General features: G+C 54.8%; 11 protein-coding genes across 11 annotated transcripts; 6 read left to right on the top strand and 5 right to left on the bottom strand.

Moving 5' to 3' along the window:
- Positions 1 to 1,520: 1,520 nt before the first annotated feature.
- PHACADRAFT_251029 (uncharacterized protein) lies at positions 1,521 to 3,055 on the bottom strand. Its single transcript, XM_007392614.1, has one exon. The coding sequence runs from the start codon at positions 2,636 to 2,638 to the stop codon at positions 2,228 to 2,230; it is 411 nt and encodes a 136-aa protein (XP_007392676.1). The 5' UTR covers positions 2,639 to 3,055; the 3' UTR covers positions 1,521 to 2,227.
- Positions 3,056 to 3,679: 624 nt separating this feature from the next.
- On the top strand, positions 3,680 to 4,052 carry PHACADRAFT_251028 (uncharacterized protein; the record flags this gene model as incomplete). The annotated part of the gene is made up of 1 exon (XM_007392613.1): positions 3,680 to 4,052. One exon carries the CDS (start codon positions 3,683 to 3,685, stop codon positions 3,845 to 3,847), a length of 165 nt encoding a protein of 54 aa, XP_007392675.1. The 3' UTR covers positions 3,848 to 4,052.
- Positions 4,053 to 6,977: 2,925 nt separating this feature from the next.
- On the top strand, positions 6,978 to 8,590 carry PHACADRAFT_251027 (uncharacterized protein). Its single transcript, XM_007392612.1, has one exon. It carries the CDS (start codon positions 7,310 to 7,312, stop codon positions 8,471 to 8,473), a length of 1,164 nt encoding a protein of 387 aa, XP_007392674.1. The 5' UTR covers positions 6,978 to 7,309; the 3' UTR covers positions 8,474 to 8,590.
- Positions 8,591 to 8,912: 322 nt separating this feature from the next.
- Positions 8,913 to 11,045, top strand: PHACADRAFT_85607 (uncharacterized protein; the record flags this gene model as incomplete). Its single annotated transcript, XM_007392611.1, has 3 exons — positions 8,913 to 9,288; positions 9,571 to 9,736; positions 10,223 to 11,045. 3 exons carry the CDS (start codon positions 8,913 to 8,915, stop codon positions 11,043 to 11,045), a joined length of 1,365 nt encoding a protein of 454 aa, XP_007392673.1.
- Positions 11,046 to 11,277: 232 nt separating this feature from the next.
- On the bottom strand, positions 11,278 to 11,692 carry PHACADRAFT_192528 (uncharacterized protein; the record flags this gene model as incomplete). Its single annotated transcript, XM_007392610.1, has 2 exons — positions 11,278 to 11,347; positions 11,451 to 11,692. 2 exons carry the CDS (start codon positions 11,690 to 11,692, stop codon positions 11,278 to 11,280), a joined length of 312 nt encoding a protein of 103 aa, XP_007392672.1.
- Positions 11,693 to 11,782: 90 nt separating this feature from the next.
- Positions 11,783 to 12,214, top strand: PHACADRAFT_251026 (uncharacterized protein). Its single transcript, XM_007392609.1, has one exon. The coding sequence runs from the start codon at positions 12,043 to 12,045 to the stop codon at positions 12,196 to 12,198; it is 156 nt and encodes a 51-aa protein (XP_007392671.1). The 5' UTR covers positions 11,783 to 12,042; the 3' UTR covers positions 12,199 to 12,214.
- Positions 12,215 to 14,256: 2,042 nt separating this feature from the next.
- Positions 14,257 to 15,585, bottom strand: PHACADRAFT_251023 (uncharacterized protein). The gene is made up of 2 exons (XM_007392608.1): positions 14,759 to 15,585; positions 14,257 to 14,708 (listed from the first exon to the last, which is right to left on the bottom strand). The coding sequence occupies exon 2, from the start codon at positions 14,664 to 14,666 to the stop codon at positions 14,373 to 14,375; it is 294 nt and encodes a 97-aa protein (XP_007392670.1). The 5' UTR covers positions 14,667 to 14,708; positions 14,759 to 15,585; the 3' UTR covers positions 14,257 to 14,372.
- A 41-nt stretch (positions 15,586 to 15,626) lies between these two features.
- Positions 15,627 to 16,530, bottom strand: PHACADRAFT_251021 (uncharacterized protein). Its single transcript, XM_007392607.1, has 3 exons — positions 16,502 to 16,530; positions 16,315 to 16,441; positions 15,627 to 16,259 (listed from the first exon to the last, which is right to left on the bottom strand). The coding sequence occupies exon 3, from the start codon at positions 15,811 to 15,813 to the stop codon at positions 15,646 to 15,648; it is 168 nt and encodes a 55-aa protein (XP_007392669.1). The 5' UTR covers positions 15,814 to 16,259; positions 16,315 to 16,441; positions 16,502 to 16,530; the 3' UTR covers positions 15,627 to 15,645.
- A 992-nt stretch (positions 16,531 to 17,522) lies between these two features.
- PHACADRAFT_251020 (uncharacterized protein) lies at positions 17,523 to 18,436 on the bottom strand. The gene is made up of 3 exons (XM_007392606.1): positions 17,931 to 18,436; positions 17,850 to 17,879; positions 17,523 to 17,794 (listed from the first exon to the last, which is right to left on the bottom strand). The coding sequence occupies exons 1-3, from the start codon at positions 18,158 to 18,160 to the stop codon at positions 17,530 to 17,532; spliced, it is 525 nt and encodes a 174-aa protein (XP_007392668.1). The 5' UTR covers positions 18,161 to 18,436; the 3' UTR covers positions 17,523 to 17,529.
- A 3,274-nt stretch (positions 18,437 to 21,710) lies between these two features.
- On the top strand, positions 21,711 to 22,226 carry PHACADRAFT_192525 (uncharacterized protein; the record flags this gene model as incomplete). Its single annotated transcript, XM_007392605.1, has 2 exons — positions 21,711 to 21,763; positions 21,815 to 22,226. 2 exons carry the CDS (start codon positions 21,711 to 21,713, stop codon positions 22,224 to 22,226), a joined length of 465 nt encoding a protein of 154 aa, XP_007392667.1.
- Positions 22,227 to 25,139: 2,913 nt separating this feature from the next.
- On the top strand, positions 25,140 to 25,996 carry PHACADRAFT_192524 (uncharacterized protein; the record flags this gene model as incomplete). The annotated part of the gene is made up of 3 exons (XM_007392604.1): positions 25,140 to 25,295; positions 25,352 to 25,532; positions 25,593 to 25,996. The coding sequence occupies 3 exons, from the start codon at positions 25,140 to 25,142 to the stop codon at positions 25,994 to 25,996; spliced, it is 741 nt and encodes a 246-aa protein (XP_007392666.1).
- Positions 25,997 to 26,682: the final 686 nt, after the last annotated feature.

Raw genomic sequence — 26,682 nt, 5'->3', positions numbered from 1 at the left:
TGGGCAGTGGGTGGGCAGTGGGCGGGGCAGCAGGCGCACAGTGGGCGCACAGTGGGCGGGCAGTGGGCGGGCAGCGGGCGCGGTGGGCGATGAGCTTTCCTCACTGAAAACATCCCGACTTTTCTCCACAGTGGTTTCAAGAGAAAAAGTCCAAGCTTTTCGTGGAACTAAATTTTAAGAAAATGTTCAGAAGCAAGAGATGTTCTCTAGACACAGAAAGGCGAGCTACTGTAGGAGAAAAAATGCGCAAAAACAGCCAGAGATTTTTCGGAGAAAAGATTTGACCAACTGAGTAGCATACAAGTTCTAAGAGCAGGGTGAATTTTTATGGCCAATTTTCGTGGAGAAAATACAGTCTGTCTGGTAACCAAAAATACAACAATTTCTTAATTATTTTTTGAAGCTGTTTATGCATATTTTATGCGACAAAAAAGTAGCAGATTTCTCTCGTGCCAATACGGCCCATGGTACGTCGCCGCTCGAGCGCCTCATACCGCCGTCAGGCCTGCTGCAGCTGACGAAACCGCACCCGAAGTCGAACTCACTTGGGAAGCTTACAAAAATGCGTCATCGTTGTTTATCCCGTCTGCGGCGCCCCACGAAGAGTTCAAGACGACGGGTTGCACGCTGCCGCTGAGGATGGTCGGTGCGGCACAGGTGCAGGGCATGCACCGGGCCAAACGATGCCTTCCCGAGCGCGGACACGATCCTAAGGTCCCGACCGCTCCTCTGGTCTCCGCGATTTGAGCATCGGCCACTAGATGACGCAGTCCATGTATATCGCTGATGTGATACAGAGCAATACACATCCCATTGCACCAAATGTTTGAGACGAAGATATATGAGCTAAGCCTGGATGGGAACTTACTTGAGCGTGTACATCATGCTACAAAGATTGAGAACGAGTCCGCAAATGCATGATTGAATGCGCTAAGCAGGGCAGTGCCCATAGCTACCGCTTTGAACGACTCGGGAGTGCTAAGACGTAGGATGCTCGGGATGTGCTTTAGTATGGAATACGAGCAAATCTGCTGGGGGCAGAGAGCTGACTCTGCTCATGAATTCTATACAGATCGCACAAAGGTCAGACACCGCTGAATAGGCGGCAGAGAAAGCATTTAATCCACTCTACACAAGATCATCCCGCCCAGTTACAACGGCGATACATCGCCCTCCGACCTATTCTCGCTGCGCAGCTCTTGCAGGTATTCATCTGAGGGATGGGGCGCAACGATAGCGAGTACTATTAGACTGGTATATACATCGAGTCAGCATCTCCATGACACGTATAGGCACCAGCAGGGACCGGACCTCGTCCGTGCGGCTCCCTTCGCTGACGACTCGCACCACACCATCCGCACCGCAAAACCACAGCGGCGAACATCATGAACCAGAGCGCGATCCAGCATCTCAGCAAGGCCCAATCTGCGCACATTCAACGCCGAAATAGACGGTAGCTCAGCTGCGTCCGTCAATGCTCATTTGGCAGGACAGCGCACAGCGCCGCGACAAGATAAGGTGGCGAAAACTTGGCATTGCGGGACTCGCTGAGTTACAGACAAGGTAAAACGAGAAACGGAGGTTTGGTACCGCCGAAACATTGGCTGTGAACGAGACTCTGACAACAAGAACGAACCTGGCACCGCTGCAGCAGGCTCTCGTCGCTCGACGGCGCCCTGACATGATCAAATGCTCGACTCAAAGCCCAACTACCGAAACCGTCGTTACCGCCCCGGTTCGGAAGCGCGTGCGGTGCCTTGTGGGTCTGTTTGACTTGGCGTGCTGAGCGTTGGTATCGACGAAGGTGATGAATACAAATGCGATAGATACATGCGCTGGCCTGGCCTAACCTGATCTTGACCCGGCTGGTGCAGCCTTCGGGACCAAGCGCAGGTTAGTGATCACTTCCGAGAGGTTCGAGCGAGAGCAGGACAGGGATCCGGTTGTTGGTATGATCACGCGACGCGAGCGCAGAGAGCTCTTCTTCGTTCAATTCTTGCGACGGATATCCCTGCGCCTGGATCTGTCCTGGTGCCTGTGTGAGACGCGGAGTGGTCTCGAAAGTCAAGTATACGCACCAGTTTCTGGCACGCCTCTCTGCAATACTCCGGCTCCGGCTGCGAAAAACTCTCGCGATGCGCCACTCCGTGGTGCTGCTCGACGATGCGGAGATGCATTTACATCGCGCGCGGTAACACATGAGATATTCTCGCCCCCGAGCGTCGATCTAATGTTCGAACCATACGCCTTCCTGCGCCTGCCGTAGTCCTTTCTTGGATGGGGCAAAGTGAGATGCGGGACTCGGCGCCGACCAGTCTTCCTGATACGCAATCGAATGGGTGGTAAAAGCAGCGATGTCCTGGTCGCACACTTGCGCTACGTCTTCAGTTGCTTCACCGACAGCCATCATCGATCTCGAGACGTCTGTCTTGACTGCCTCGCTCGTCGTTCTGGCCGAGGCGTATAGAGTATTGCACATGCGCGAAGTGTCTTGAGATTCAGTGTTGAAAAGCATGCTCGGAAGGTGCGTGAAAGTCCAGAACACGCACGGGCGTAGGCGGTCTTCGTGAGCTGCTCGCGTCGCTGTGTCCTCGAGCACGTATTGCGTAACGTCGTAACATGCAGCGAGGCCTCGCATCTGGATATCCTTCACGGGCTCTCAGACGGTAGTTAGCAAAGAGTGAGTAAGAGTGCGCACCCGCGTCCCAGTCTCATGATGTATTTCCAGCCAACGATCTTTCCTCCCAGCTCGTGCCCCTAAGTGAACTATGACGAGTTCGTCCGACTGCTGCAACACGGCGATAAGCTCCAAAGCCAAAGAGTCAACAGAAGGGCCCCTGGAGAGGTGCAAATACGCACATTATGATCACAGCCGGATAGACGGTGACTTGAAGAGCGCGAGGGTCAGTCGCATTGTCGGAGCGTTCATGGCTCAAGTAAAGGAGAAGGCCTTAAGTGAGGCTTAGACAAGGAGTTGGATGCGTTTCAGAGTCATGACATGTCGATGAAAGTGTGGGTTCAGCGAATTGTTGTAGAGTACTCGTGGCGGATACAGGCGAAGAGGTGCTGCGGGCGCTCGGAGAGTGTCCAGGGGTTAGGGTTTTCGCGCTGTTGGCGCTACCCTGTTCTGGGCCCCGACGCCGTTGGGGCAATTTTAAGGAGACCATGGGTCGCTTGTAGGTGCTGCCTAACGCAGTGTCCTGGAGTCGGTGCTGACGCAGACGTGGCCCTGCGCAGGATGACTGATATCAATGCTCTGCCAACGCCACTCTCGTGTGTGTTCTGGGTGCTCATCCGCCGCCGAGGCGCCATGCAGCGACTCTCTGAGGCCTGTGTCGACGAGGCCATATTATACCCGAAACCGCGCGTCGTTTCCGAGGTGGAAATTTCCAAAAGAGCGAAGACTCGAACGTTCTATTAAAGAGCGTATGTATGTATGCGTGCTCACTCTGATACCATGGGCGCAACGCTGATCTAGCTAACAGCCCTCCACCTGTATGTCGCCGTGCCGTCGTTGCTTGAGCGCGTCATACTCTCGTCGTCGCCTTCGCCGCCGTCGCGCCCGTCTTAGCCGGTGAAACCCACCTCGAAACTACATTTGCCGCTGGGCTCGCAGAACGCGTCGCTTGTACGCGCAGCGTCACCATTCCTGTATACCGCGCACCACAGGGGGCTCAACACAATGAGCCACGCGCTTCCGGCAGGCACTGTTGTCACGACGTCTTCCGAGCCGCGGGAGTTTTCGAAGACGACCGCCCAGGACCTTAGCCTGGAGCACTCCTCCCTCTGCGGTCTGTCCGAGCAACGCTCGTCATTGTCGAAGATCCAATTGTCAATCTTCACATAAACATCCTCGTCTAACAAGCTATGGATCCGTGCGAGGTCCGACGGGAAATCGCGCGGGCTATTAGCACCGTCCTATGACCATGAGACGGCAACGCAAGAGGGCAGGTCAAGGGCTCGAGGAACGGAACCCAGAGCGCGCGACGAATGTCATGGGTGTGCCACCGGCAGAGCTGGCTCAAGTTTTACCGGGATGAACGTTCTGCTTTGGTGCGTCTCACCTGCGTCCGCCTGTGCGCTCTCATCCATTCACTGACGAACCGCAGGATTGCGTACGCTAGCTGGACTACAAGCGCGCCCCGGTCGCCGAGAACGAAGACGAAGGCTGTGCAGGCGAGCCTGCAGTGCACTGCTGGGAGGACGTTTCGATGTGCATAACTAGCGCGGCAGATAGGTCCAGCAGGCATGCTATCCCTGGCGCAAGCTCAAGCTCGCGCCCATTGCACGCTCCGTTGGACTACGGCTTCGCACCTGCGCACCTCGCCTCGGACCTGCGTACGGCGCGGCGGCTGCAGAACTCGACTATATCGAGCGCACCAATGGCCTATTACCCAAGAGTGAACAGTGTCTCCAAAGCATCCGCCCACATCCTGTCAGTTCAATCAGTGCATACGTGCGTTGTACAGCCGCTAACATGCCGCTGGGATTCTCGACATGCGTCGCTAAATCCTCTCGTTTGGCCACCGCTCCCACAGATGCCGGACGGTGCTCTGGCTGGAGATGGCTCGCGCATGCTGCCCTCGTGGTCGACCGGCTCCTCGGCTTTTTCGCCGCTGACCGCACCGCGTACAGCCTCCCCACCACTCCCGATTTGCGTCGAGCCGTACGCGCTCCCTGGACGATCTGCCCGCGCTGCACGCCCAGCGGAGCGACTTCATCAAATAAATATCATGCTGGGCCCGTACGCCTGGCGCGCCGTCTTCGCGCAACCGGTTACATCCCGAGTTCCTCGGCTTTGCAAGCGCAGTCAAAGGACAAGGAGGTATACCGGTGCCAGTGCCAGCTGACGATCGAGCGGGCTGTCGAGGGGGTCGAACAGGAGCACGCGCATCAATCTGAACAGCGGACGGTAGCGGTCCGGAGACTTGAAGGCCCGCGTCTCGCAGAGCGGACGCCTGGGAGCTCACCACGATGGGTAGAGGCTTGGTGTTTACACGCGAACAGAACTATCTGCGCAGACAGCGAACATGCTGGTAGATGAACGAGCTTGAGTGCTCGCTGGTAATGGCGTACGTTCGGGATCACCCGTGTGCTGTGCGCGGAGCTGATACCACCGTACAGTTGTTCAGCGACGTTGAAGCTGCATATGATGGAATAGTAGCTGATATAACGGTCATATGCGATAGTGGCGGCTCAAGACGGACAGTGCTTCAACTTGTGACTTTGACTACAGCCTATGTCCTACCTTATGGTGCCAAGGGCCAGTGATAGCATAGCGATATCCGTTTTGGTTTGCTATATTTATATTCTGTGGTCTGATGGAGAATATTCTGCACAGGTTTCACTACCCAGACACCAAGATTTTCCATTTTTTTTTTTCTGCCAACGTTCAACTTCAGGACCGGATAATGAAGTGGTAAGGAGGTCCCGGCACTACGGCGCTTACCGGCGCAGCATGTCCGCTACCTGGCAATTATCATTCTCTGCTTCAGCGAAACCATGCATTCAAGCTTCAGAACACCTGTACACCTGAAGTGTCCAGATATTTCCTGAGCCAGGTAAGCTTTGTGTTTTCTATCTCTTGCACCAGTGTTCGCTCATGGTGAAGCAGAGGCCATCCAAGCGTTTGCTCGCCTCGAAATGTTCTGGCAGCTTGATTCGAGATTCGTTCGAGAATGAACTAGCGGCCATATTAACCATCCTATCACACTGTATATCCTCCTTTAGTCGGCAGGCCCTAGGCATGAAGTGCAGCTCGCACAATTCTCATTATCCCAACGACGGCGATTCCTCGTTCGAGCTCGCGTACAAAGCGACGCTTGTAATTTTTCTTTTGTCTATCGTCGATATTTGCATTAACGTCACGTAACAGCGACTTGGTCCGCCATTCACGCCCTCAATGACCTGCAACTACCCGAAATGCAGACATGCTCGTGCTCAGCGCCTGTCGCGGTAGCCAATCGGCGTCCGCCGAACACGCCTTCTCCGCCTTCTCTGACCCGTGACTGTGTTCTTCGCGGGCTGTGGGCGCGAGGCACGCGTGGCTGTGATGCGAGTCTTTGCTTGAACCACTCCGTCAGCAGCTAGCAGCCATGCGCCGTCTGAAACAGAAGCTACAGAGCAGCAAGGTCCCCGATGCCGCCATAGGTCACTTGCAGCAAGCTCTCGACATATTCAAGGACGTCGCCGGCAATCTTGGAGTGCCGGGATTGCAGATAGGTGTGAGCGTCCTGTCTACTGTACTAGGGATGGTCCAGGTATGCGCGTGTGCCGCCCTCTCAGTATTGTCTCTTAAATCAAAACTAGAAATCGCACGCAAACACAGAAAGTATCAAGGAGCTGGCTACGAGGGTCGGAGATCTGACGAAGATGGTGCAAGAGAGTGAGGATCTGCACGGCGAGAATATCCCTGCTCCCATGCAGGCCAGAATTAATCTACTGTTGGAGTGAGTCTGCCGCTGATGGCACAGGCTCCATATGCTGATGTCGCATAGGGCGTGGAAAACAATCAATGACGAGGCTCAAGGTCTCAAGTCCCGGGGAAATTTTCGGAGGATACTGGGAAGTGACGGGGAAGCGGAGAAAGTTACGGGTCTGGTGCAAAAGATGTCGTGGTCAATCCAGAGTTTCATGGTATGTGGCGTCTTGTATCCGTACGTTCCTCCAGCTGACAAGCTGCCCTGAATGACAGATCGGGAGTACAATTGCGATTGAGTCTGCTCTGAATGTACGTAGCAGGCATGTCTCAGCCCACGATTCGGACGTTAATTTTGGACAAAAAGCATCACGCACATATCTCCAAGCAGGACTCGCAAAGAGTAGAGGTGAAGATAGACGCTATCCGAGATGATACTCAGGTGAGGATCTCTCAGCGGGTGTACGAATTACGATCTAATGTCTAATCTCCTTCAGCGCTTGCTGACTCGTTCAGAAGGTACGCCCAAGGTTGGTACTGCTTCAGTGTCATTGCCCTGACTGCTTTCATCCAGGCAGCATTGTGCCACCACATGCAGCCCGGGCGCAATTCGACAGTCAATCGGAGCGCAGGACTTGTCTCGACGGGACACGTACTGATATCCTGGATACTATCTTCACCTGGGCAGCCAATCGACATCCGCCTGGCGACGCAGCCAAACCCGCCGAAAGCTCCGCCTGGCTCCAGTCCAGTATCCTCTGGCTCAACGGCCTGCCTGGCACGGGCAAGACAACGATCTCGTGCACCATCGCAAAGCAACTTCATGCTCGCCGTATGTTAGGCGCAAGCTTCTTCTGCTCTCGATCCGATGCCGATTGCAGTAATGCTTCGATGATTGTCACCACCATCGCCTACCGCCTCGGACTGTTCTACGAACCTTACAAGGACCGAACCACAGAGATACTCAGGAAGGATCCCGATCTCGTAGACTCTCAGGTGTCGCGTCAATTCGAAGAGCTCATACTACAGCCACTGACGCTCCTCCGTGACGCTTTCCCTCCATGTGTCGTGGTGATCGATGCACTCGACGAGTGTCAACAGCCTCAAGTCACCTCCACGATTTTATCTACCCTGCTGAAGCATGCAGAGAGCCTCTCGCCACTGCTATTCTTCGTCACCAGCCGACCTGAGCGGGACATTGTCGCCACATTTGACGATCCTAACTACCGCGATTCATTCGGCAAGCTCCTCCTACACGCGATCGAATTGCAGCCCGTCACCACCGCAGACATCAAGCGGTATCTTACCGTGTCCCTGTCAGAGGCCAGGCGGTACTTTTGTCTGTCGGAGCACTGGCCCAGCGATGCCGATATCGAGACACTCAGCAAGATAGCCTGCGGCCTGTTCATCTTTGCCGCGACCGCCGTCAAGTTCATTAGGGACCGTCACTACAGTGACCCAATTGGACAGCTAAAAATGCTCACGTCCGCCGCAAACTCACACGGCTCCCATCAGCTGCTTGACCAGCTATACTTACAAGTGCTCGAAAAGACCCTCGCCAACATGTCGGCGAGTCTGTCAGAACGACTCCAGACGATCCTTGGCTCGGTCGCCGTCATCAGGGATCCTCTTTCCCCATCCGCCCTCTCGCGACTACTCGGTCTTTCCACTGACACCGTGTGCAGCTCCCTCGTCGGTCTTCACTCTGTCCTCGTCGTACCGGATAATCAAGAGTCTAGGGGAAATATCCGTATCATCCACCCGACCTTCCCCGAGTTCCTGCTCGACCCGAGCCGCTGCACAAACCGTGCATTCACCATCAACTCGCGGCGGCAGAACACGCTCCTGCTACGCAAGTGTCTCGATGCGCTGAAGGAGCTGAAGCGAGACATTTGCGACATCCGGGACCCATCGCTGCTCAACGCTGAGGTTCTCGGCCTGCTGGGCCGGATGGAGAGCGCGATCCCGGCACACCTGCGGTATGCATGTCGGCATTGGTGCACTCGTCTACTCAACGGCGAGCTGTTGGACGAGATCCTGGACATGCTTCTTTAATTTGTACAAAGGCAGCTGCTACACTGGGTTGAGGCCTGCAGCCTTCTTGGATTGTTGAGGGACGTCATCTCAGGCATCAACGAGGTCCAGCAGAAGCTCAGGGTGAGTGCACCTTGCTCTCTAGTATAGCTCACCCATCTAAGATCCTGGACAGGGTTTTAACGATGACCGAGCGAGGGACATTGTCATTCTGTTGAATGACTGCGAACGCCTGGTTGTCGGCTACTTTCCTGCGATCAGCGGCTCAGCGCTACACCTGTACTATTCGCTCCTATCATTCATCCCGACAAAGACCGCGCTTGCACAGACGTATGCGCACGAATGCTTCTCCGAGATCTCCGTCAAGGTCTTTGGCGATGTCCCAGGCATGTGGAGCGCCTGCTTGGGCACGGTCACCGCTCGTGGGGTTATTTCGGTCGACTTCTCACCCGACGGCAGGATGATTGCCTCATCAGGGTGTGGCCGCAAGATACGCGTTTGGGACGCGCTGACGCGCGCCCTGCTATCAGTCCCCTCCGGTCATTCTCGCGATGTTTTCTCTGTCAAGTACTCTCCGGACGGCGCTCGCATAGCTTCTGCTGCCGAGGACAAAACGGTCAAGATTTGGGACGCAGTGTCCGGTGTGCTCATCCGCACCCTGGAAGGGCATACGGGCTGGGTCAACTGCGCAGTCTTCACACCTGACGGCGGCCGTATCGTGTCTGGCTCCAGGGATTGTTCCCTCAAGATCTGGGACGTGGACACAGGTGTCTGTTTGGAAACCCTGGCCGCACACAATAGATATGTTTCATCCATTGCGGTGTCTCGGGACGGCCGTTGGATGGCGTCGAGCTCGTTGGACCAAGTCATTCTGTGGAGCCTGGAGGTGCCGGCATACACTCATCGTGTTGTGGAGACTCCCGAAGGCGAATACTTTCCTGATCATGCTGTTTCCTTCACACCAGACAGCTCCCAGATTTTGATCGCATCGTATACCAGAAGCCCTGAGTTGGGGAAGCTGTCAGTCTGGGATGTCGAGACTGCGATGCACCTCCGTGACCTCCGGCCATCAGGCCGATCATTCTACTCGATCTGCAGTCCCAGCTTTCCTTCAACAGGAGACGTGCTCGCCTGTGCCGCAGATAATAATGTCCTCGTCTGGGACTTTGTTCGCGGCGAGGTTCGACAGGCGTTCTCCAATCACACCAAATGTGTCACGAGTGTTGCTTATAGCGAAGACGGGACTCGCATCGCGTCTGGCTCGGACGATGGCACTGTCCGGCTGTGGGACATGACGCGACCTGCGGCGATCAAGCCACGACCCGAGGACATCAGCAACCCATCCAATCCGTCCAGCGAGAAATTAACTAGCTACTTTTCAGTCGCTTTCTCTCACAGCACGACGCGTGCACTGCTAGTTTCCAGCGACAGCTCCAGTACTAGTATCGAGGTAGCGAAGACGGATTCGTGGGATCGCGCATACAAGCCGCTGCCTGTACCCTCATTAGAACGGGTATACGACAGGCACTACGCAGCGTTCTCACCGGACGGTGCAACGATCCTTACCGCATCGTCGGGACATCGTGGCGTGGTGGCTCTCTGGGACACTGCTTCCGGGACGCTGCGTCTCCAGCTTGAGGGCGAGCTGAGCTCTGACGTTGCGCACCGGTCCCCCTCTCTCGAGGGCACCTTTCTGTGGAGCGGCGTCTTGGGCTACATCCCTCACTGCTTCGGCGGCCAGTCGTCGTCGCTGATGTTCTCGCAAGACAGTCGCTACCTGCTCATGCTGAATTTATCCGGAGCCGGAGATGATCATTCCGTTTGTCTCTGGGACATTGCAACAGGCAAGCTCATTCACAAATTTGTCGGACATACGGATCATGTCCGCTCCGTCGCATTCTCACTGGACGGCAGACGTATTGCAACAGGCTCCAAGGATAAGGCTGTCATCATTTGGGATGTTGCCACCGGAGCATCCCTGGCGACATGTGGGGGCCATGAGAGCTCGGTTTACTCCGTCGCCCTCTCTCCCAGTGGAGAACGTGTTGCATCCGGATGCTTCAACGGTCTCATTCTGGTGTGGAGTGCAGAGGGAGGGGAACTGCTCCGGGAGCTGGAGGGACACGCCGGCGCAGTGTCGTCGGTCGCCTTTGCTCCCGCTGGGGACGTCATTGTTTCCTCCGAGTGGCGCGACACTATGCGACTCTGGGACGCCGAATCAGGCGCGTGCCTCCTCGTCCTCGGCCCACGTACCTGGTACCGCACCCTGCACCTCTCCCCCGACGGCTCCGGAGTCCTAGTCGATGACGGTAAACGACTTGTCCAGTTGTGGGCGCCTGTAGATGCCGACGCGCAGGTGACGACCCCGCTCCCATGGCTTCCGCGCCGCACCTGGCCTATATACTACATCGAGGATGACTGGATATTCTCTTTGACGCCGTCTCGCCGGCGGTTGTGTTGGGTTCCGCTAGACTGGCATCGCGGGGGCTTTGCGGGATATTGTGGGCACGATGTGGTATTCAGGAGCGGGTATAAGCTGAATTTCTCAGGATTGAATAAGTACCTAGACAGCTTGCGCGATAATCGCACGTAATAGTGTATTCGGGATACTGTACGCCTTCGTGCATAGATGGACCATAGTTCCGGTAGCACGGGGATATGTTGTCTCGGAAGCAAATATATTTTAAATATACGCATACATACAAGTGATACTACGCGAATGCCGCGGCGTTGGCCCGCCTCATCTATGGTGATCATCGCGGTGCAAATATCAAAGTCGCGAAATAATGGACGCTGGCCAAGTCCGAGTCGTCAGACAGCAAAGCCTACTGGCGGACGACTATAGCTGAGGCCAAAGTGATACTAGCAGTCGTGAAGCGATACTCCGCGCGGACTCTATGCCGTTCGTCTTGCGGCTCTCGAGCGAGAGCGACCGGCGCTTGGTCTCGCCCTCGCCGGTGCCGTTCGACTTCGTCGTCACCGGTGTGGTGCGACGCACGACCGCGGGAAGCGAGAACTGATCCTGCTGCCATGCGGTGTCTTCTCCGAGCTGCGCTGGCCGTAGCAGGAATTGGCATTCGCAGCAGACTGCGCGGGCATCGCGAAGCCCTCTGGCGCGCTTGCTGTGCCCATTGTGCTCGTGTCGCGCCGGCCAAGCGTGTCGGCGTTCTCCTCGTCTTCTTGGGGGTCGTCGAATGTACAAGGCGGGTCTATGCCGGTGTGACCCAAGTGCGAAGCCATGGTGGACGTCGAGGAGCAGAGCAGAGCCAAGTCGGGGCCGGTCTGCTCGGACTAAAAGCATCGCCGAGTCCCGGCGGCCGGACGCCACAAGGCCAGCTCGGCGATTTGTTCGAGATGCGCTTTAGGCCTTGGGCTTTGTTCAAGACCCATTGGGCCCACGGAAGACTCTCGCAATATTACAGAGAACATGGCTGCCACATTTGGCAGGCGAGCTGACTGACGACGCCGCACCGAGACTCCAGGCCGCCGGTACGATGCATAGTCTCTGCCGTACGTTCACGAGCACACCACGGCTACCTCACCTCTGCCGTACAGCGCTGTTTCTCAGACATAGGTGTACACTGACGGGTATGCAGAGATTACAACGAACTTCAAGTTGCGAAGACGGTCCTCCCCCACGCGGCTTCGCCGAGCATGCAACACCCAAGAAGGGCTACGCGCCGCTCTTCACGCCTGCCAAAATCGCCCTCCTCCGGCCAGAGCTGCACGACCTAAGTTGCCCTTAAGTTTGCTAACGTGAGTACACGCCAGATGATGTTCGTTATAATAGCACACTTATGGCTATCGTAGGTTCTTTCAGCCCGTCTGTCCTCGGCTGACATTCTCGATCTCTTCCGTCATCTCGTAGTCGACATCGTCGCCTGCACTACCTCTGGCACCCCCTCGGGCTCGCTTGATGATTAGATCATGGGCATCCAAGTCCTTCGAGCGTTGTAGTTCATCACTTACGAAAGAGCAGCAGCATGGTGCGTTGTATGCCTTTCTGTATCAAGACGGAGGATCTCACGTAGGCTTCTCTGCTCTAGAGGAGCGCTGCCTCGAGCCGGGCCTGAAAGGCTGCCTGCAACATGCTGAAACCAAGGTCGAGTGAGACGTGGAATTCAGACAGCGCCATGACCGAGGCGCGTGCTCACCCTGTCTTGTCTCGACGTGTCACTCATTGTAGTTTTAGTCCGTTGGCCCCTGCCTGTACAAGCCGTGCAGTGACAAGCAGGCAGCGCCGTTTATTACGCTGACCCACCCGTGCTTCTTGGCCTCGACCTTGACTGCTCAGGGCTATGTGGAGGACAGCGGCCCTCAGTACTCGATTATCGCCACTCAAGTGAACTCTGTATCAGCAAAACGTACGAGACACCGCTCATCTGGCGTACCTGCTCGTGGCGAGGATGGCTGCGTGCGAAGGACCACAGAAACATTGCATCCTTTGATCGGGACATCATCAGCCAGCACAGTGGGCTACATGCAAGTTCTACCTGCAATGCCTCCGGCGCTCGACTGAGAGTACTGAGCGCAGGATTGTCGGTGCCGAGTGGCTCTAGTGCATGTTATAGGAGCTGCTGCCGAGCAATTATGCACTGTCTGCAGGCCGAGCTTGACGAGACCACGCGCCCACTCGCTTATCATCTCCCGACACGACCACTCTCATCGGGTCCCCAATACAGCCCATGGCCTGTCGCCGCTCGAGCGCCTCATGCCGCCATCAGGCCTGCGGCAGCTCACCAAACCGCGCCCGAAGTCGAATTCACTTGGAAGGCTTACGAGAATGCGTCGCCGCTGCGCGCAGCGCTGTATATGCCGTCTGTGGTGCCCCGCGAGGAGTTCGGCGTGGCGGGTGAGGCTGCGCGCCACCGCTGGGGACGGTCGGCGTAGCGCAGCGCAGGTGTAATAGGACAATGGACGCCTTCCTGAGCGCGGACACGACCCCAAGGTCCCGGCCCCTCCTCTTGTCTCCGCGAGTGGAGCACCGGCTACCAGGTGACGCAGTCTATGTATATTGCCGATGTGATGCAGAGCAATACACATCCCGTTGCACTGAGCGTTTGAGGTGAAGATATGAGCTAAGCCCGGACAAGAACTCACTTGAGCGTGTATCTACGAATGCTACAAAGATTGAAAACGAGTCTACAAATGTATGTTAAAGGTGCAAAGGAGGGCAATGTCTATGGCTACCACTTTGAACGACTCGGGAGTGCTAAGACGTAGGATGCCGAGGGTACACTTTGGGATGGCATAGGCAGATAGCTACTGGGAGCGGAGAGCTGGTTCGGCTCGCGGATTCTACACAGATCGCACAAAGGTCAAACACTGTTGAACAGGCGGTAGAGCAAGCATTTAATCCTATCTCTACACAAAATCATCCCGCTCAGTCACAACGGCGATACACCGCCCTCCGACCCATTCTCACTGCGCAGCTCCGGCAGGTATCCATCTAAGGGATGAGGCGCAACGATAGCGAATACGATTAGACTGGTATATGCATCGAGTCAGCATCTCATGGCACGTATAGGCACCAGCAGAGACTGGACCTCGTCTGTGCGGTTGCCTTCGCTAACAACTCGCACCACACCATCCGCACCGTGCAAAACCACGGCGGCGAATATCATCAACGAGAGCACGGTCCAGCATCTCAGAAAAGCCCGCCTGCATGTATTCGACGCTGAATACGATGATAGCTCAGCTGCGTCCGTTGGAGCTCACTTGGTAGCACAGCGCGCAACGTCGCAACAACATAGAACGACAAAAAACTTGGCATTGCGAAATCTGCGAGCTACAGACAGGGTAAACGAGAAACAAAGATTTCGTACCGCCGACAAGTTGGCTGTGAACGAGATTCTGGCAACAAGGACGGACATAACACCGCTGCAGCAGGCTCTCGTCGCTCGACGGCACTTTGACACGATCAAATGCTCGATTCAAAGCCTAATCGTCGAAATCGTCGGTTGGTTCGGAAGCGGGCGAAGTGCTTTGCAGGCCCTTGTGACTTGGCGTGCTGTGCGTTGGTCTCGACGAAGATGATGAATACGAAGGTGGTAGATACATGCGCTGGCCTGATTTGACCTGACCGTGAGCCGGCTGGTGCAGTCTTCGGGACCGGACGCAGATTAGTGCGCGCTTCCGAGAGATTCGGGTGGAAGCAGAACAGGGATCTGGTCGTCGGCATGATCATGCGACGCAAGCGCAGGGTGCCCTTCATGGTTCGATTCTTGCGACGGATGTCCCTGCGCCTGGACCTGTCCTGGTGCCTGCGTCAGACGTGGAGCGGTCTCAAAAGTCAAGCATACGCACTAGCTTTCCAGCACGCCTCTCCAATACACCGACCCCAGCTGCAGACGATTCTTGTGACGCACCGCTCCATGATGCTGCTTGACGACGCGGCGATGCATTGACCTCGCATACAGTAACATACCAGATATTCTCGTTCCCGGGCTTCAACGCGCCATGCGCCTTCCTGCGCCTGTCGTAGCTCTTTAAATGCGACACTCAGAACGCCCAGTCTTCTAGAGACGCAGTTGAATGGAAAGTAAAAGCGGCGATTTCCTTGTTGCGCACTTGCGCTACGTCTTCAGCTGCTCTACCCACGGCCAGACAGCAAAGCCTACTGGCGGACGACTACTAAAGCTGAGGCCAAAGTGATACTAGCAGTCGTGAAGCGATACTCCGCGCGGACTCTATGCCGTTCGTCTTGCGGCTCCCGAGCGAGAGCGATTGGCGCTTAGTCTCGCCCTCGCCGATGGCGTTCAACTTCGTCGTCACCGGTGTAGTGCGACGCACGACCGCGGGAAGCGAGAACTGATCCCGCTGCCATGTGGTGTCTTCTCCGAGCTGCGCCAGCCGTAGCAGGAATTGGCATTCGCAGCGGACTGCGCGGGCATCGCGAAGCCCTCTGGCGCGCTTGCTGTGCCCATTGTGCTCGCGCCGCGCTGGGCAGGCGCCTCGGCGTTCTTCTCGCCTTCCTCGGGGTCGTCGAGTGTGCAAGGCGGCACTGTGGCGCTGTGGCTGGGATGTGGAGTTGGGGCACTCGTGCCAGCCGGCGGAAATGTCTGATCGCAGGGGGAGAAAAGAAGGGCGAAAGGCGTCCAGGTGGAGGTAAACGAGGATCAGCCTTAGAGTGCTGTCATCCCTCGACCTGCTTGATATGAAGTACGGTTAAGAAGGGCGAAGATGTTCGGATGCTAGCTTCGAGCGGTAGGGGAGGTATGGGCTTTGAGCCGAGGAGTGAAAGCTGATGTCGCCACCGCTGTCGCGCCTGCTGGCTCGGGCATGGTACTCATCGCAGAGAAGACAGTCTCGTAGTAGGCATCACAGCCCCGCATGAACTTGTGGCCCCGCTTGTATGTCATGCCGCCCGAGTCTACGATGGAGGACGCCTAGGGAAGGTGGACGTTGATACTGGCAGCGATGAATGCATTTGTCTTGTAGATCGCGATCGCCTACTCGTCATGTCCTTCTTGGCTGCGAGCCTATAGAACGAAGGACCTGCGTGGCCTTCTATCACTCCGTTTTGGAGGAAGTAGGCGCGGTGCGTTGCGAGCCCGTTTGACCTGGCGTGCTGGCTATTGGCTTAAGCTTCGATGTATACGATAGATGAGACGATGCGCCGGCAGGCCCAGCCCCCAATCCGGCTGGTGCTATCGCAGCCTTCGGATCGGGATGCATGCTGGTACGTACTTCGCAGAAGCTCCGACAGGAGTAGCGCAGGGATCCAGTCGTCGGCATGAAAAAGCGGTCGAAACGCAGGGATTTCTTCTTCGCTTGATTTTCACAGCGGATGTTCGTGCGGTTGGACCTGTCATAATACCCGTATGAGATGCGAAGTATCCTCGAGAGTCAAATGAACTCACCAGCTTCTGATGCGCCTCTCTGCAACACCCCCACTCCAGCTGCGGACGATACTCGCGGCGCATTACTCGTGTCGCTGCCTCGAGCACCAGGTTGCGGAACGTTGTAACTTGCAGTAAAACCTCGCATCTGGATATCCATCGCGGGCTCTCAGACAATATTCGACAAAGAGTGAGTATGCGTGCGCACCCGTGTCCCAGTCTCATGGTGTACTTCCAGCCAGCGACCTGCCTCCCGACTCGTGCTCTGAAGTGAACTATGACGGGTTTGTCCGACTACTTCTATGCGGCGACAGACTCTAAAGCCAAAGGATGAACAGAAGGGGCCTATTGAGCGGTGCAAAATACACACATTACGTTCACAGCTGGATGAACGGCAGTCCTTGGATTCGGAGAGCGCGAGGGTCGTCGTAGCATTAATGGCTCGAGTAAAGGAAAAAGCCGTCAGGGGGGCTTGGACAAAGAGCCATGTCGTGTTGGCAAAAGTCTGTGTTCAGCGAAGTATCCATGGCGGGACACAGCCGGCGCTCGGACAGTGTCCGAGGGTTAGGGTTTCTGTGCCATTGCTGCTACTCGCGACGAGTCTATTCTGGCCCTCTTACACTGCGTCTGTTACCTAGTACAGACCGTCGTTCTCGACGTCACTACAACTTGAGTCGTGCCCACGCACGAGGCGACTCATGTCAAGGCTGATCGCTACGAGACAGCAGTCGGCTAAGATATATGCGGACGGAGACTCATTCCGAGTTTTGTTCTCTGTCGTCTACGGCGTTGCATCTGATCTTCCCCGCAGGAATCTTCCATGTATCCTCCCGATAGCAACGATAATTCTGTGGTACGACGTCCCAGGTCCTAGACAGTCTCATGTACCGATCCTCGCTCTACCTTTGCTGTCCCGTTATGCCGTGTCCGGGTTTCTACGCAGGACAGGCCTGTCCGTGCCCTCTGTGAGCACTGTTAACGCGTGTGCTATTGCCATCATTCTTGAGATTTGGCGGGTGATGCACAGCCACAGAAATACGTGAGCACGGTCGTGATTGTTCTGCAGGGGTACATAGATATTTTATCGTACTATTTACCAGCGAACTCGGGATAATCTACCGCACTATCATCGGTGTATTCGAGACTCGGACCAGATGATCGCGAGCGTCCAACACGGAACACTCTAATTGACGTGCCCTGTTCGCGCAGCGGAAGGGCAGAAGGAAGTATGCGAGTCTAGCCAGACGTGCTGAACAGTTCCTTCAGCTTGTAGCGAGGAGAAATGAAGTGAAATGCCACATATCCCATCACGTGGCTCTCCCATGCTTGCCTCTCCTTCTCGCCTTGTAAGATTTCTCTGCCTCTATTGACAGCATCTACTGCGTCTTCGAGTGTATCCATCAAGGTCGCCTCGAGGTCCTTGCTAGTGACACAAGCACGATCGTGAACGAAGTTATTCTTCTCGCCGACAAGCTCTTCCTTGTAGAAAGAGCACAGATCACTGAAGAATTGACGTCAGAAGATATTGTTCCAGCAGACAGAGAATTGAACATCACTTGACAAGGAGGGAAATTGCAGTCGCCTCACTAGATGAGTAGAGTTTAGCACGTTACCTCTCAAGAGGTAAATATACGTACGGTATCGCCTGAATATAACTAGACACGTCGGGGAAGTGTGTCTTGTCCCAGATGCAGTAGGAGTATCCCTCACCGATCCCGTTGCGAGCGCGCTTGTACAGTGGATACCCACAGGCTGAAGGATGTAGACTCATGGCCTTCGTCTCCCTGTCGACCAATGAACAGGCGACAAATTGCACCGTACCGGTGATGATGATAGTGGCGCCATAAGGGTGGAAGAATTCATGCATCCGACGGATGTAATTCGCGAGCAAGTCAAGCAGCGGATGAAGTTGCTCGCGGCCGACATGGAATCGTTCGGCAAACTCAGCGAGGGCGTCGAAATTGTCTACGCTAGCGTCAAAATCGTCGATGCAGACGCATAGCGCAGTCCACAGGGCAATATGGATCTGTGTCTCGACAGGAGTGTGTTTGTACGCCGTCTTCGCAACATCAATTCCGGTGATGAGGCAATGTTCGAGGCGGTCGGGGGACACGCCGCTGAGATTCCACGTCCGGGCTTCGGCGCGTGCGAGCTTGTCGACCTCCTCGCCGAAAGCCGACGAGTCAAACTTGGGCAATGGGATGCCTGTCCTGTACAAGAACTCTGTGATTGTTTTGCGACAAAGATCCGGCTTGTGAAAATCACCCGTTAGATACTGTCGTAAGATATGAGAGTATATATCGTTTACCAGAGAATTCGCTTCGAATGCTTTAGTCGGCGGTAGGAGGCCTTTTAGAGACATAATATGCCTTCTGTAAGAGCGAGCCAATGAGACCACTAGTAAGTCGAATCATGGACGCAGGAGCGCAAGTGACACAAACCGAGATGCTGAACGACTGTGGGGGCAAATACTCGAGTGAACAAACTTTCACTCGACTGGGAAGATGGAGTATCAATGAAGGTGCCTGTTGCAACCATGCATATACTCGCAGGCATTATATATTGTTTAGCGGCGAGCGTTCTGCGTTCCAAAATAAACAGTCGTGTGCCGCATGCAACAGGGTTCTACGAAGAATCAGTAATTGTCAATGTAGAGAGCTTCCCGTCGTTCCAAATCCAGCTTAAGGAATGCCTCTTCTGGACAGATTAGTGCGGGCATCGAGAGCGAGCCAGACTCTCGTAACTCAGCAGCCAAATACGAAATCAGCGACTGCGCCAAAGAGACGACATAACGTACAGGGCGGACCATTCATGCACTCGCCGACATGCATCTGAGCTTGATTCGTACGCCTGAGATAGGGCCGGACGGACCCCTCTGATGGCCACCGCCGCGATATCTAGCTACGGTCGCGTGCATCTGGTTTATCTTGACATGAGTACTGTGTCACTCCCAGGGGAGGAATGGGTCATTTCCAGGGCGATCAGCCGGGGGCCTTGCGGCCCCGGGCCCGGCTGCGGAGGGTCGCCCAGGGCAACCCCAGGGCAAAACTCAAGGGAAGGGAAGGAAAAGAAGAAGAAAAACCGCGCCGACAAGCAATTATGACCTCGGAGCTTCTCGCGAGCCTGGTAGAGCCCAAATATTTTGAGAGCGCCGCCCCCCGCCGCAAAGTCGGCGCTGAAGCGCTCGCTTGCCATATTGGGAAAGCACGCCGTACCCGTGCGCTGTAGGCCACGATTTGGGCTCTTATTGTGCATCAATCGAGCTTCGGCCTCGCCGGGGCATGTGGTATATAGCGGGAGTACTTATTTATGTCTGAATTTGGTTTATATGACACTCAGGCTACCAGGCTCGCGAGCACAGTGAACGAGAAGCTCCGAGGCCATAATTGCTTGTCGGCGCGGTTCCCCTTCTTCTTTCCCTTCCCTTCCGTTGATTTTGCCCTGGGATTGCCCTGAGCGACCCTCCACAGCCCTGGAAGCGACCCATTTTCGGGGCATAGCCGGACGCACGAAGGGCCCTGAAAGCGCTGGATTGGTCTGGTATCCCAACACCAACATGGATTAAAGGTTGCTTAAGCATGCAACTTGTTTTCAGACACATCTAACGCATAGATCCTTTTCCGAGTCTGTGGATAGCTCCAGGCGAGCAAGCAGCAGCAGCCCGTGCTCGAGCTTCTGGCGGACACAACATGCCGAGTGCTCGATTCCTTTTGTCCATAGTACGTATGCGGCGATGGAGAATCTCGTCGGCATCGTGGGTACCCCTTCAACTACATGCTGTTTGAGATGCAGAAGAGTGGTGTGTTGCTTCGTTCCATTGTGCTGCCTTACGCGCTGTATATACGCTTCAGGAATGGCCGTGGCGAGGTCTATCTGTCCTTCTTTGAAAATAAAAATAAAGAACTCCGGTTTTGCAGATGTATCGGAATTCATCTCGTGAGCACCTTAGGTCTTGCCATGGCTCATTTTAGATGTGCGCACTGGACGCATAAAGAGATGATGGCCTGCCTGTCTATGCCGAGTCAATGTCTCTTAGGCTAACCGTCACAATCTCATACCTGTCCCTCCATCAAGAAGATAGTCGAATAGCAGCGCATCCTTGTGGACATCTAGTATGCGGGTCAGAGGCCAAAAAAAAACAAGTCAAAACTTTGCTGTCTGGTACTATTATCGACAAAGTCTCCAGGGACGTTGTGCGCGGCCTGTGCAGCCCGTAGAACGAGAAGAGAGAACATGGGAGCAGTTCTTGGCAAGATAGGCCGCGTTATATCTACGCTTGATCCGCCGCTATAAGCTTGTGAATGTCACTACCTAACCGGCTGGTAATCGCCTCGAGATTCAGACTAGCGACTGCCAGCATGTTCTCAGATTATCCGATGAAAAGTCCTTCAACAGTACTTGTGCCCCCATATTGCCTGGACATATGGCCTACCACGAATTTATTGTCAAATATTCATCAGCTGTCATCTGTGTTGATTGTAGTGGATCATATTGCAATGGGTATCCCACTGATTACTAGTGGATCAGTGGGATTACCATTTTAGAAAAATGGATTCACTTCCCGCAGCGAGTGAGTATGCGTGCGCACCCGTGTCCCAGTCTCACGATGTACTTCCAGCCAACGACCTGTCCTCCCGGCTCGTGCCCCGAAGCGGACTATGACGAGTTTAAGATACGCACATTATGCTCACAGCCGGATAGACAGTGACTCGAAGAGCGCGAGGGTCAGTCGCATCGTCGGGGCCCATGATTCGAGTAAAGGGAAGGGCCTTGAGGAAGATTTAGACAAGGAGTTGGATGCTGGTGAAAGTCTGGGTTCGGCGAATTGTTGTAGAGTACTCGTGGCAGATGCAGGCGAAGAGGCACTGCGGGCGCTTAGAGAGAGTTCGGGGGTTAGGGTTTATATGACGTTGGCGCTACTCACGACGAGTAGTTGTACGCTGCACTCATTCTAATCTCCCCGCGGATTTTGCTGCGTTCGTTCTAATGTCCTCGCAGACCTTGCTCAGCCACGCGAGGGACACTTTGAACTGATGGGTCGCCATCACGCGCGACAGCTGAGTGGAGAGGCCAATTAGAAGCCACGCGTCTCGTGCGAAGATATCGAGGGCTCGAGGAACGGAACCTAGAGCGCCCGACGAATGTCATGGGTGTGCTGCCGGGCAGAGCTGGTTCAAGTCTTACCGGGATGAACATTCTGCTTTGGTGCGTCTTATCTACGTCTGCCTGTGCACTTCCATCTACTTACCGACGGACTGCAGGATTGCGTACATCAGCCGGATCACGAGCGCGTCTCGGTCGTCGGGAACGAAGACAAAGACTATGCAGGCGAGCCTGCCGGTGCGCTGCTAGGCGGACGTTTTGATGCGCACGACTGGCGCGGCAGCTGCAGAACCCAACTGTATCAAGAGCACCCAATGGCCTATTCCTCGAGCCTGAACATAGTTCCTGGAGCATCTGCCCACACCTTGTGAGTGCTTTCGTGCATACCTGCGTCGCACAGCCGCTGACATGCCGTTAGGATTATTGGCATGCCTCGCGAAACCTTCCCGTTTGGCCGCCGCTTCCCACAAATGCTGGGCGGTGCTACGACTGGGGATGGCTCGCGCACACTGCCCTCGTGTTCGACCGGCTCCTTGGCTCTTGTGCCGCTGACTGCACCGCGTACAGCCTCCCCCACCGCTCCCGACGTGCGTCGAGCCGTACGTGCTCCCTGGACGATCTGCTCGCGCTGCACTTCCGGCGGAGCGACTTCTTCGGACATCGCCTTGGACCCGTACACCTGGCGCGCCGTCTTCGTGCAACCGGCTACATTCCAAGTTCCTCGGCTTTGCAAGCGCAGCCGCAGGACGAAAAAATGTATTGGCGACGGTGCCTACGGACGATCAGGCAGGCCGTCGAGGAGGTCGAACAGGCGCGTACAAGCGGCGTAGGCAGGAAAAATAGAGGCCCCTGCGTTATGTTGAACAACGAGCGGCAACGGTTCGGAGACTTGAAAGCCCGCATCTCGCAAGGAGAACGCCTAGGAGCTCATCGCGATGAGCGAGGCTTAGTGTTTATGCGCGAGCAGAACTGTCCGCACAGACAACCAACAGGCTAGTCGACGAGCGAAATTGAGTGCTCGCTTCCACCGGCGTACGTCTGGGACTGTTTGTGCGTTTTGTGCGAAGCTGACGTCACCGTACAGCTGTGCAATAATGTTGTCATGCCGCGTACGACCAGACAGTAGCCACACTGGTCGTATGCGATAGTGGCAGGCTTTGTCAACGCGGACCGTGCTTCGTCTCGTGATTTTATGTTTTGTCTTACGATACTAAGGGCTATTATCGCAGTAATATCCAACTTAATTTACGGTATGTTCATATCATGGTCTTATGGGGAATATTCTGCAGGTTCACGTGCTCGAAATTAATCTTGCATCGTTTCTGCATGGCGTTTAGATGCTATTCAACCAACTGACGTAGTAGTAAGGGCTCCTAGAACTGGAGAATTCACCGTTCCGGCAATGTGCGATCCGTGGCGACTGTCCTTCCACTTTCCAGCTACGTCGTATTTCGAGCTTCGGGACGCGCCAAGTTTCCATATACATTGATCACGAAGGAGTAAAAATCGAAGTGCTGGCGGCGCGAGGGACACATCCGCCTCATTCCTAATGGTCTATATACACTCCATTATACCTGTAGCGGGGCTCCTGCATGCTCTCAGGGAGCGAAGATGCCTCCAAAAAACTACCCATTGGTATGCACCATGAGGTGGCCGAGAAATGCTTGTATGGGGACACGCTTTTCATCGTAACACGCATAAAATAAGTAGCAAAATATGAATATAAATTGATCCCACTGTCACTACTCTATGTGCATGGGGCTATTACAAAATTGATGCAAATGGCACAGGAGAGGGGGAAGAGGAGGGTGTCAAGGACGGGGCGAAGCAGGTTGGTCCGGAAAGCGAGCTTGAATCGAGCGAAGGGCAGCGTGCGAAGCGGCTCGAGCCGCTTCGACGGACGACTTCGATTCGACGCGTCTCAGCACGATTCAGCCCGAATCGTGGCTTCAGGACCCCGAAACCGCGCCGCTTCGAGTTTCCGTTTCATCCTCTGAATCGCCATCAAAGCGAGTCCAAAGCGCGTTCAAAGTTCGCGCGCAAAATCGATTCACAGCCGCTTCGAGAGTCGTTTCGAACGAAGTGAAACGCGACTGAAGCGCCCGTAGACTTTGAACACCCCCGACCACGAGGGAGTTAAATCGAGTTGCTGGCGGCGTGAGGGACACATCCGCTTCATTCCTAATGATCTATATACACTCTATTATACCTGGCGGGGCTCCTGCATGCTCTCAGGGAGCGAAGATGCCTCCAAAAAATTACCCGTTGGTATGCACCACGGAGCGGCCGAGAAATGCTTGTATGGGGACACACTTCTCATCGTAACATGCAGAAAACAAGTAGCAAAATTTCAATATAAATTGATCCCACTGTCACTACTCCATGTGCATGAGGCTATTACAAAATTGATGCAATAGCATGGGAGGAGGGGGAGGAGGGAGTCAAGGACGGGACGAAGCGGGTTGGTCTGGAAAGCAAGCGTGAATCGAGCGAAAAGCGGCGTGCGAAACGGCTCGGGAGCCGCTTCGACGGACGACCTCGATTCGATGCGATTCAGCACGATTCAGCCCGAATCGTCGCTTCAGGACCCCGAAATCGCACCGCTTCGGGTTTCCGTTTCATCCTCTGAATCGCCATCAAAGCAGTGTTATGGAAAAAAAAAATCAAGGGCACAGGAATTACCTAACTCACAATAGGGGTGTTCAAAGTCCACACGCGCTTCAGTCGCGTTTCACTTCGTTCGAAACGACTCTTGAAGCGGCCGTGAATCGGTTTTGCGCGCGAACTTTGAACACCCCTATTGTGAGTTAGGTAATTCCTGTGCCCTTGATTTTTTTTCCATAACACTGGGGCATGAGCTGGTTTCTGACCACCTGAAATGTCCCGGTCAAAGAACTGTTTCATTTTTGGGGGCGCCAGAAAGCTACGATTAAATCCTCAACAATGAAATAGTTCTGATGGCTTGACCGGGACATTTCAGATGATCTGAATTCAGTTCATGCCCGTAGTGTAAAAGTGACATTTCGAATTGTAACGGCCGTAACCGTGACAAGATCTGGCCCCGCTTCGCGAAGCTCTGTGCATAATGAAGCACCCCAGGATCATCATGGCGCGCCGCGCACAGATGCTTGCGATGTACATAAGCTCGCCCGACCGCCATAGCCAAATCACAGATTCCTCTTCTCTCTTGGCTCGACGATCTCACAGCTTCTTCAACTCTACATTGCTTACATCGTCATATAATTCATCATTCCCTTTGTATTGGCTCTCACTGCCACGACTGCTGTCTCGCTGCCATCGCCCAAACCTCTTCAGGCTGTCTTTCAACTTCCGAGTCACCATCAAAGTCAGTTTGAAGTCATCAGGAAAATCTCTGGGTGTTGGAGGCGTCTTAGATTAGATGACACGCCTTAGTCTGTCTTAGGTGTTGTTGAGACCTGTCTTGGAGGTGTTACCCAACATCATCAAGGCACCCGAGGCATGTCGGTCCGATCCCAAGACGCACAAGCGACATCAAGACGTTTGGACATTTTGCGTCAAGCAAAACCTTGAAGCGCTTGATCTGCGACATTTCGTAACGGCCGTAAGTATGATGAAACCCCAGGCTCGCCCCGTTTCACGAAACTCTATGCATATATAAGCTCACCCGACCGCCATAGCCAAAACACAGATTTCTCACTTCTCTTAGCTCGACGGCCTTTTAATTCCTTCTATTCTTTCTACTCTACATTCTTCACGCCGCTATGTACTCAACCATCTCTTTTGTATTGGCTCTCGCTGCCACGGTTGCTGTCTCGCTGCCGTCTCCCATGAACCGTCGCGAGGTTCGCGTCGCCGCGCGTCAGTCGAACAACGAGCTCACCGAAACCTTTGCTGGCGCCTTCTTGACTACGACTACGGTGAGCCCCTTATATCTCCGCGTGATGCATGTGCTGACGGGCTAGCCTCCGCATAGGGCACAATCACGAGTGCCTCCGCGTCGTTTTCGGTTCCGGGGGTTAAAACGCCTGCGGGCGGGGACTTCGCTGCTACCGCCTCCGTATTTGTTGGACTCGGCATGGATATGTTTCAGTGCTCGAATAGCTTCATGGGTGGTATTATAGCCTCCACTAATAGTGGTTCATCGACCTTTGCTGGTCAGTCCGCGCTCCTTGCGCTCCTCCTCGCATGCTGACAAACTATCTATATTCTCGCAGCCGTTGGAATTGAATCCGATGGCCAGATCATCGACATCCCGAACTTCATCGTCTCGGCAGGCGATGACATCACGATGAGCATCAACGCGACGGACTCAACGACGGGCACGGTGCACATTCTCAACCAGAACACGGGCGGGATCGTCTCCCTGGACATCCCTACCGACACCGTGTGCTCGGGGACTGTATCCTGGCTCGTAACGGATCTCGTATTTGGGGGGAATTTAGCCCCTTTGGCAGCCTTTGGCACGGTCGACTTCGTTGATGCGTCCGCCCAGACCTCCTCAGGTCCTCTCGACCTCTCTGGCGCGACCGTTCTCGACATGATACAGAACAACGTTGTTCTTACTTCCTCCACGCTCACGTCCTCGACCGTCTCGGTCCTCGACCTCAATGCGGTATAAAGGATGATTTTGTGGGCCTCGGGAAGTAGAAAGGAGATGGCGTATCATTTGTTTGTATATCCCGTGTGGTGCTAACAGAAGGACTAGTATTTATGATCACTCCTTGTATGATTGGTTTGTATATTCTGCGTGTAGTCAGAAGGACGATACTTATTCGATACTGTTTGTGTCGCTGGATGAAATGCGCGTGGACTCTGAACACCTTCGACGGCGAACAGTGCTGTACCGAAAACTCCACGTCTGCACCCAATACTTTGTGGACATTGTCACATTGGCGTGCGAGCCGCCTGGGCAGGAAGGCCGGGGATTCAGCATGATTCTTCGTCGCCTCAAGACCCCGAAACCGCGTCAGTCCAGTGCTAAGTTGCCATCAAAGCGAGTCCAAAGCTGCTTCAGGCACACTTCAAGGGGATATGAAACGAGAAGGAGAGAGACGTCCGTGAAACGCGCGTAAACTTTGAACACATGTACTATGTATCGTTCACAGACAAATGCGGCGGGACCGCGGGATCAGGAAACAGCGTCTTGCTGCGTAGCAGGGGCGTCTACTACCACCAGCCACCGCGTCTGCGCTTGCCGCTTAGTGCATGCGCGAGGCTCAGGAGAGCCTGGTAGCACTTAGCAGCTGCTCATATGCACCACCTAACTCTGGCTAATTTCTCGCGCCATAGACTAGATTTGTATGT

The sequence above is a fragment of the Phanerochaete carnosa genome (genome assembly GCF_000300595.1).
Source record: "Phanerochaete carnosa HHB-10118-sp unplaced genomic scaffold PHACAscaffold_2, whole genome shotgun sequence".
Classification (NCBI taxonomy): domain Eukaryota; kingdom Fungi; phylum Basidiomycota; class Agaricomycetes; order Polyporales; family Phanerochaetaceae; genus Phanerochaete; species Phanerochaete carnosa.
This window is presented reverse-complemented; position numbering and strand designations above follow the sequence as displayed.

Excerpts from the sequence above, each read along its gene's own strand:
- PHACADRAFT_251026 (XM_007392609.1), top strand. The coding sequence starts at position 12,043 with ATGCAGAGATTACAACGAACTTCAAGTTGCGAAGACGGTCCTCCCCCA.
- PHACADRAFT_251020 (XM_007392606.1), bottom strand. The coding sequence starts at position 18,160 with ATGCATGAATTCTTCCACCCTTATGGCGCCACTATCATCATCACCGGT. Across the intron at positions 17,880-17,930 it reads AGTTATATTCAGGCGATACC|TGAGGCGACTGCAATTTCCC; the intron begins GTACGTATATTT and ends CTACTCATCTAG. Across the intron at positions 17,795-17,849 it reads GCAATTTCCCTCCTTGTCAA|TGATCTGTGCTCTTTCTACA; the intron begins GTGATGTTCAAT and ends TCAATTCTTCAG.
- PHACADRAFT_251023 (XM_007392608.1), bottom strand. The coding sequence starts at position 14,666 with ATGAAGGGCACCCTGCGCTTGCGTCGCATGATCATGCCGACGACCAGA.
- PHACADRAFT_251029 (XM_007392614.1), bottom strand. The coding sequence starts at position 2,638 with ATGCGAGGCCTCGCTGCATGTTACGACGTTACGCAATACGTGCTCGAG.
- PHACADRAFT_251027 (XM_007392612.1), top strand. The coding sequence starts at position 7,310 with ATGATTGTCACCACCATCGCCTACCGCCTCGGACTGTTCTACGAACCT.
- PHACADRAFT_251021 (XM_007392607.1), bottom strand. The coding sequence starts at position 15,813 with ATGACATACAAGCGGGGCCACAAGTTCATGCGGGGCTGTGATGCCTAC.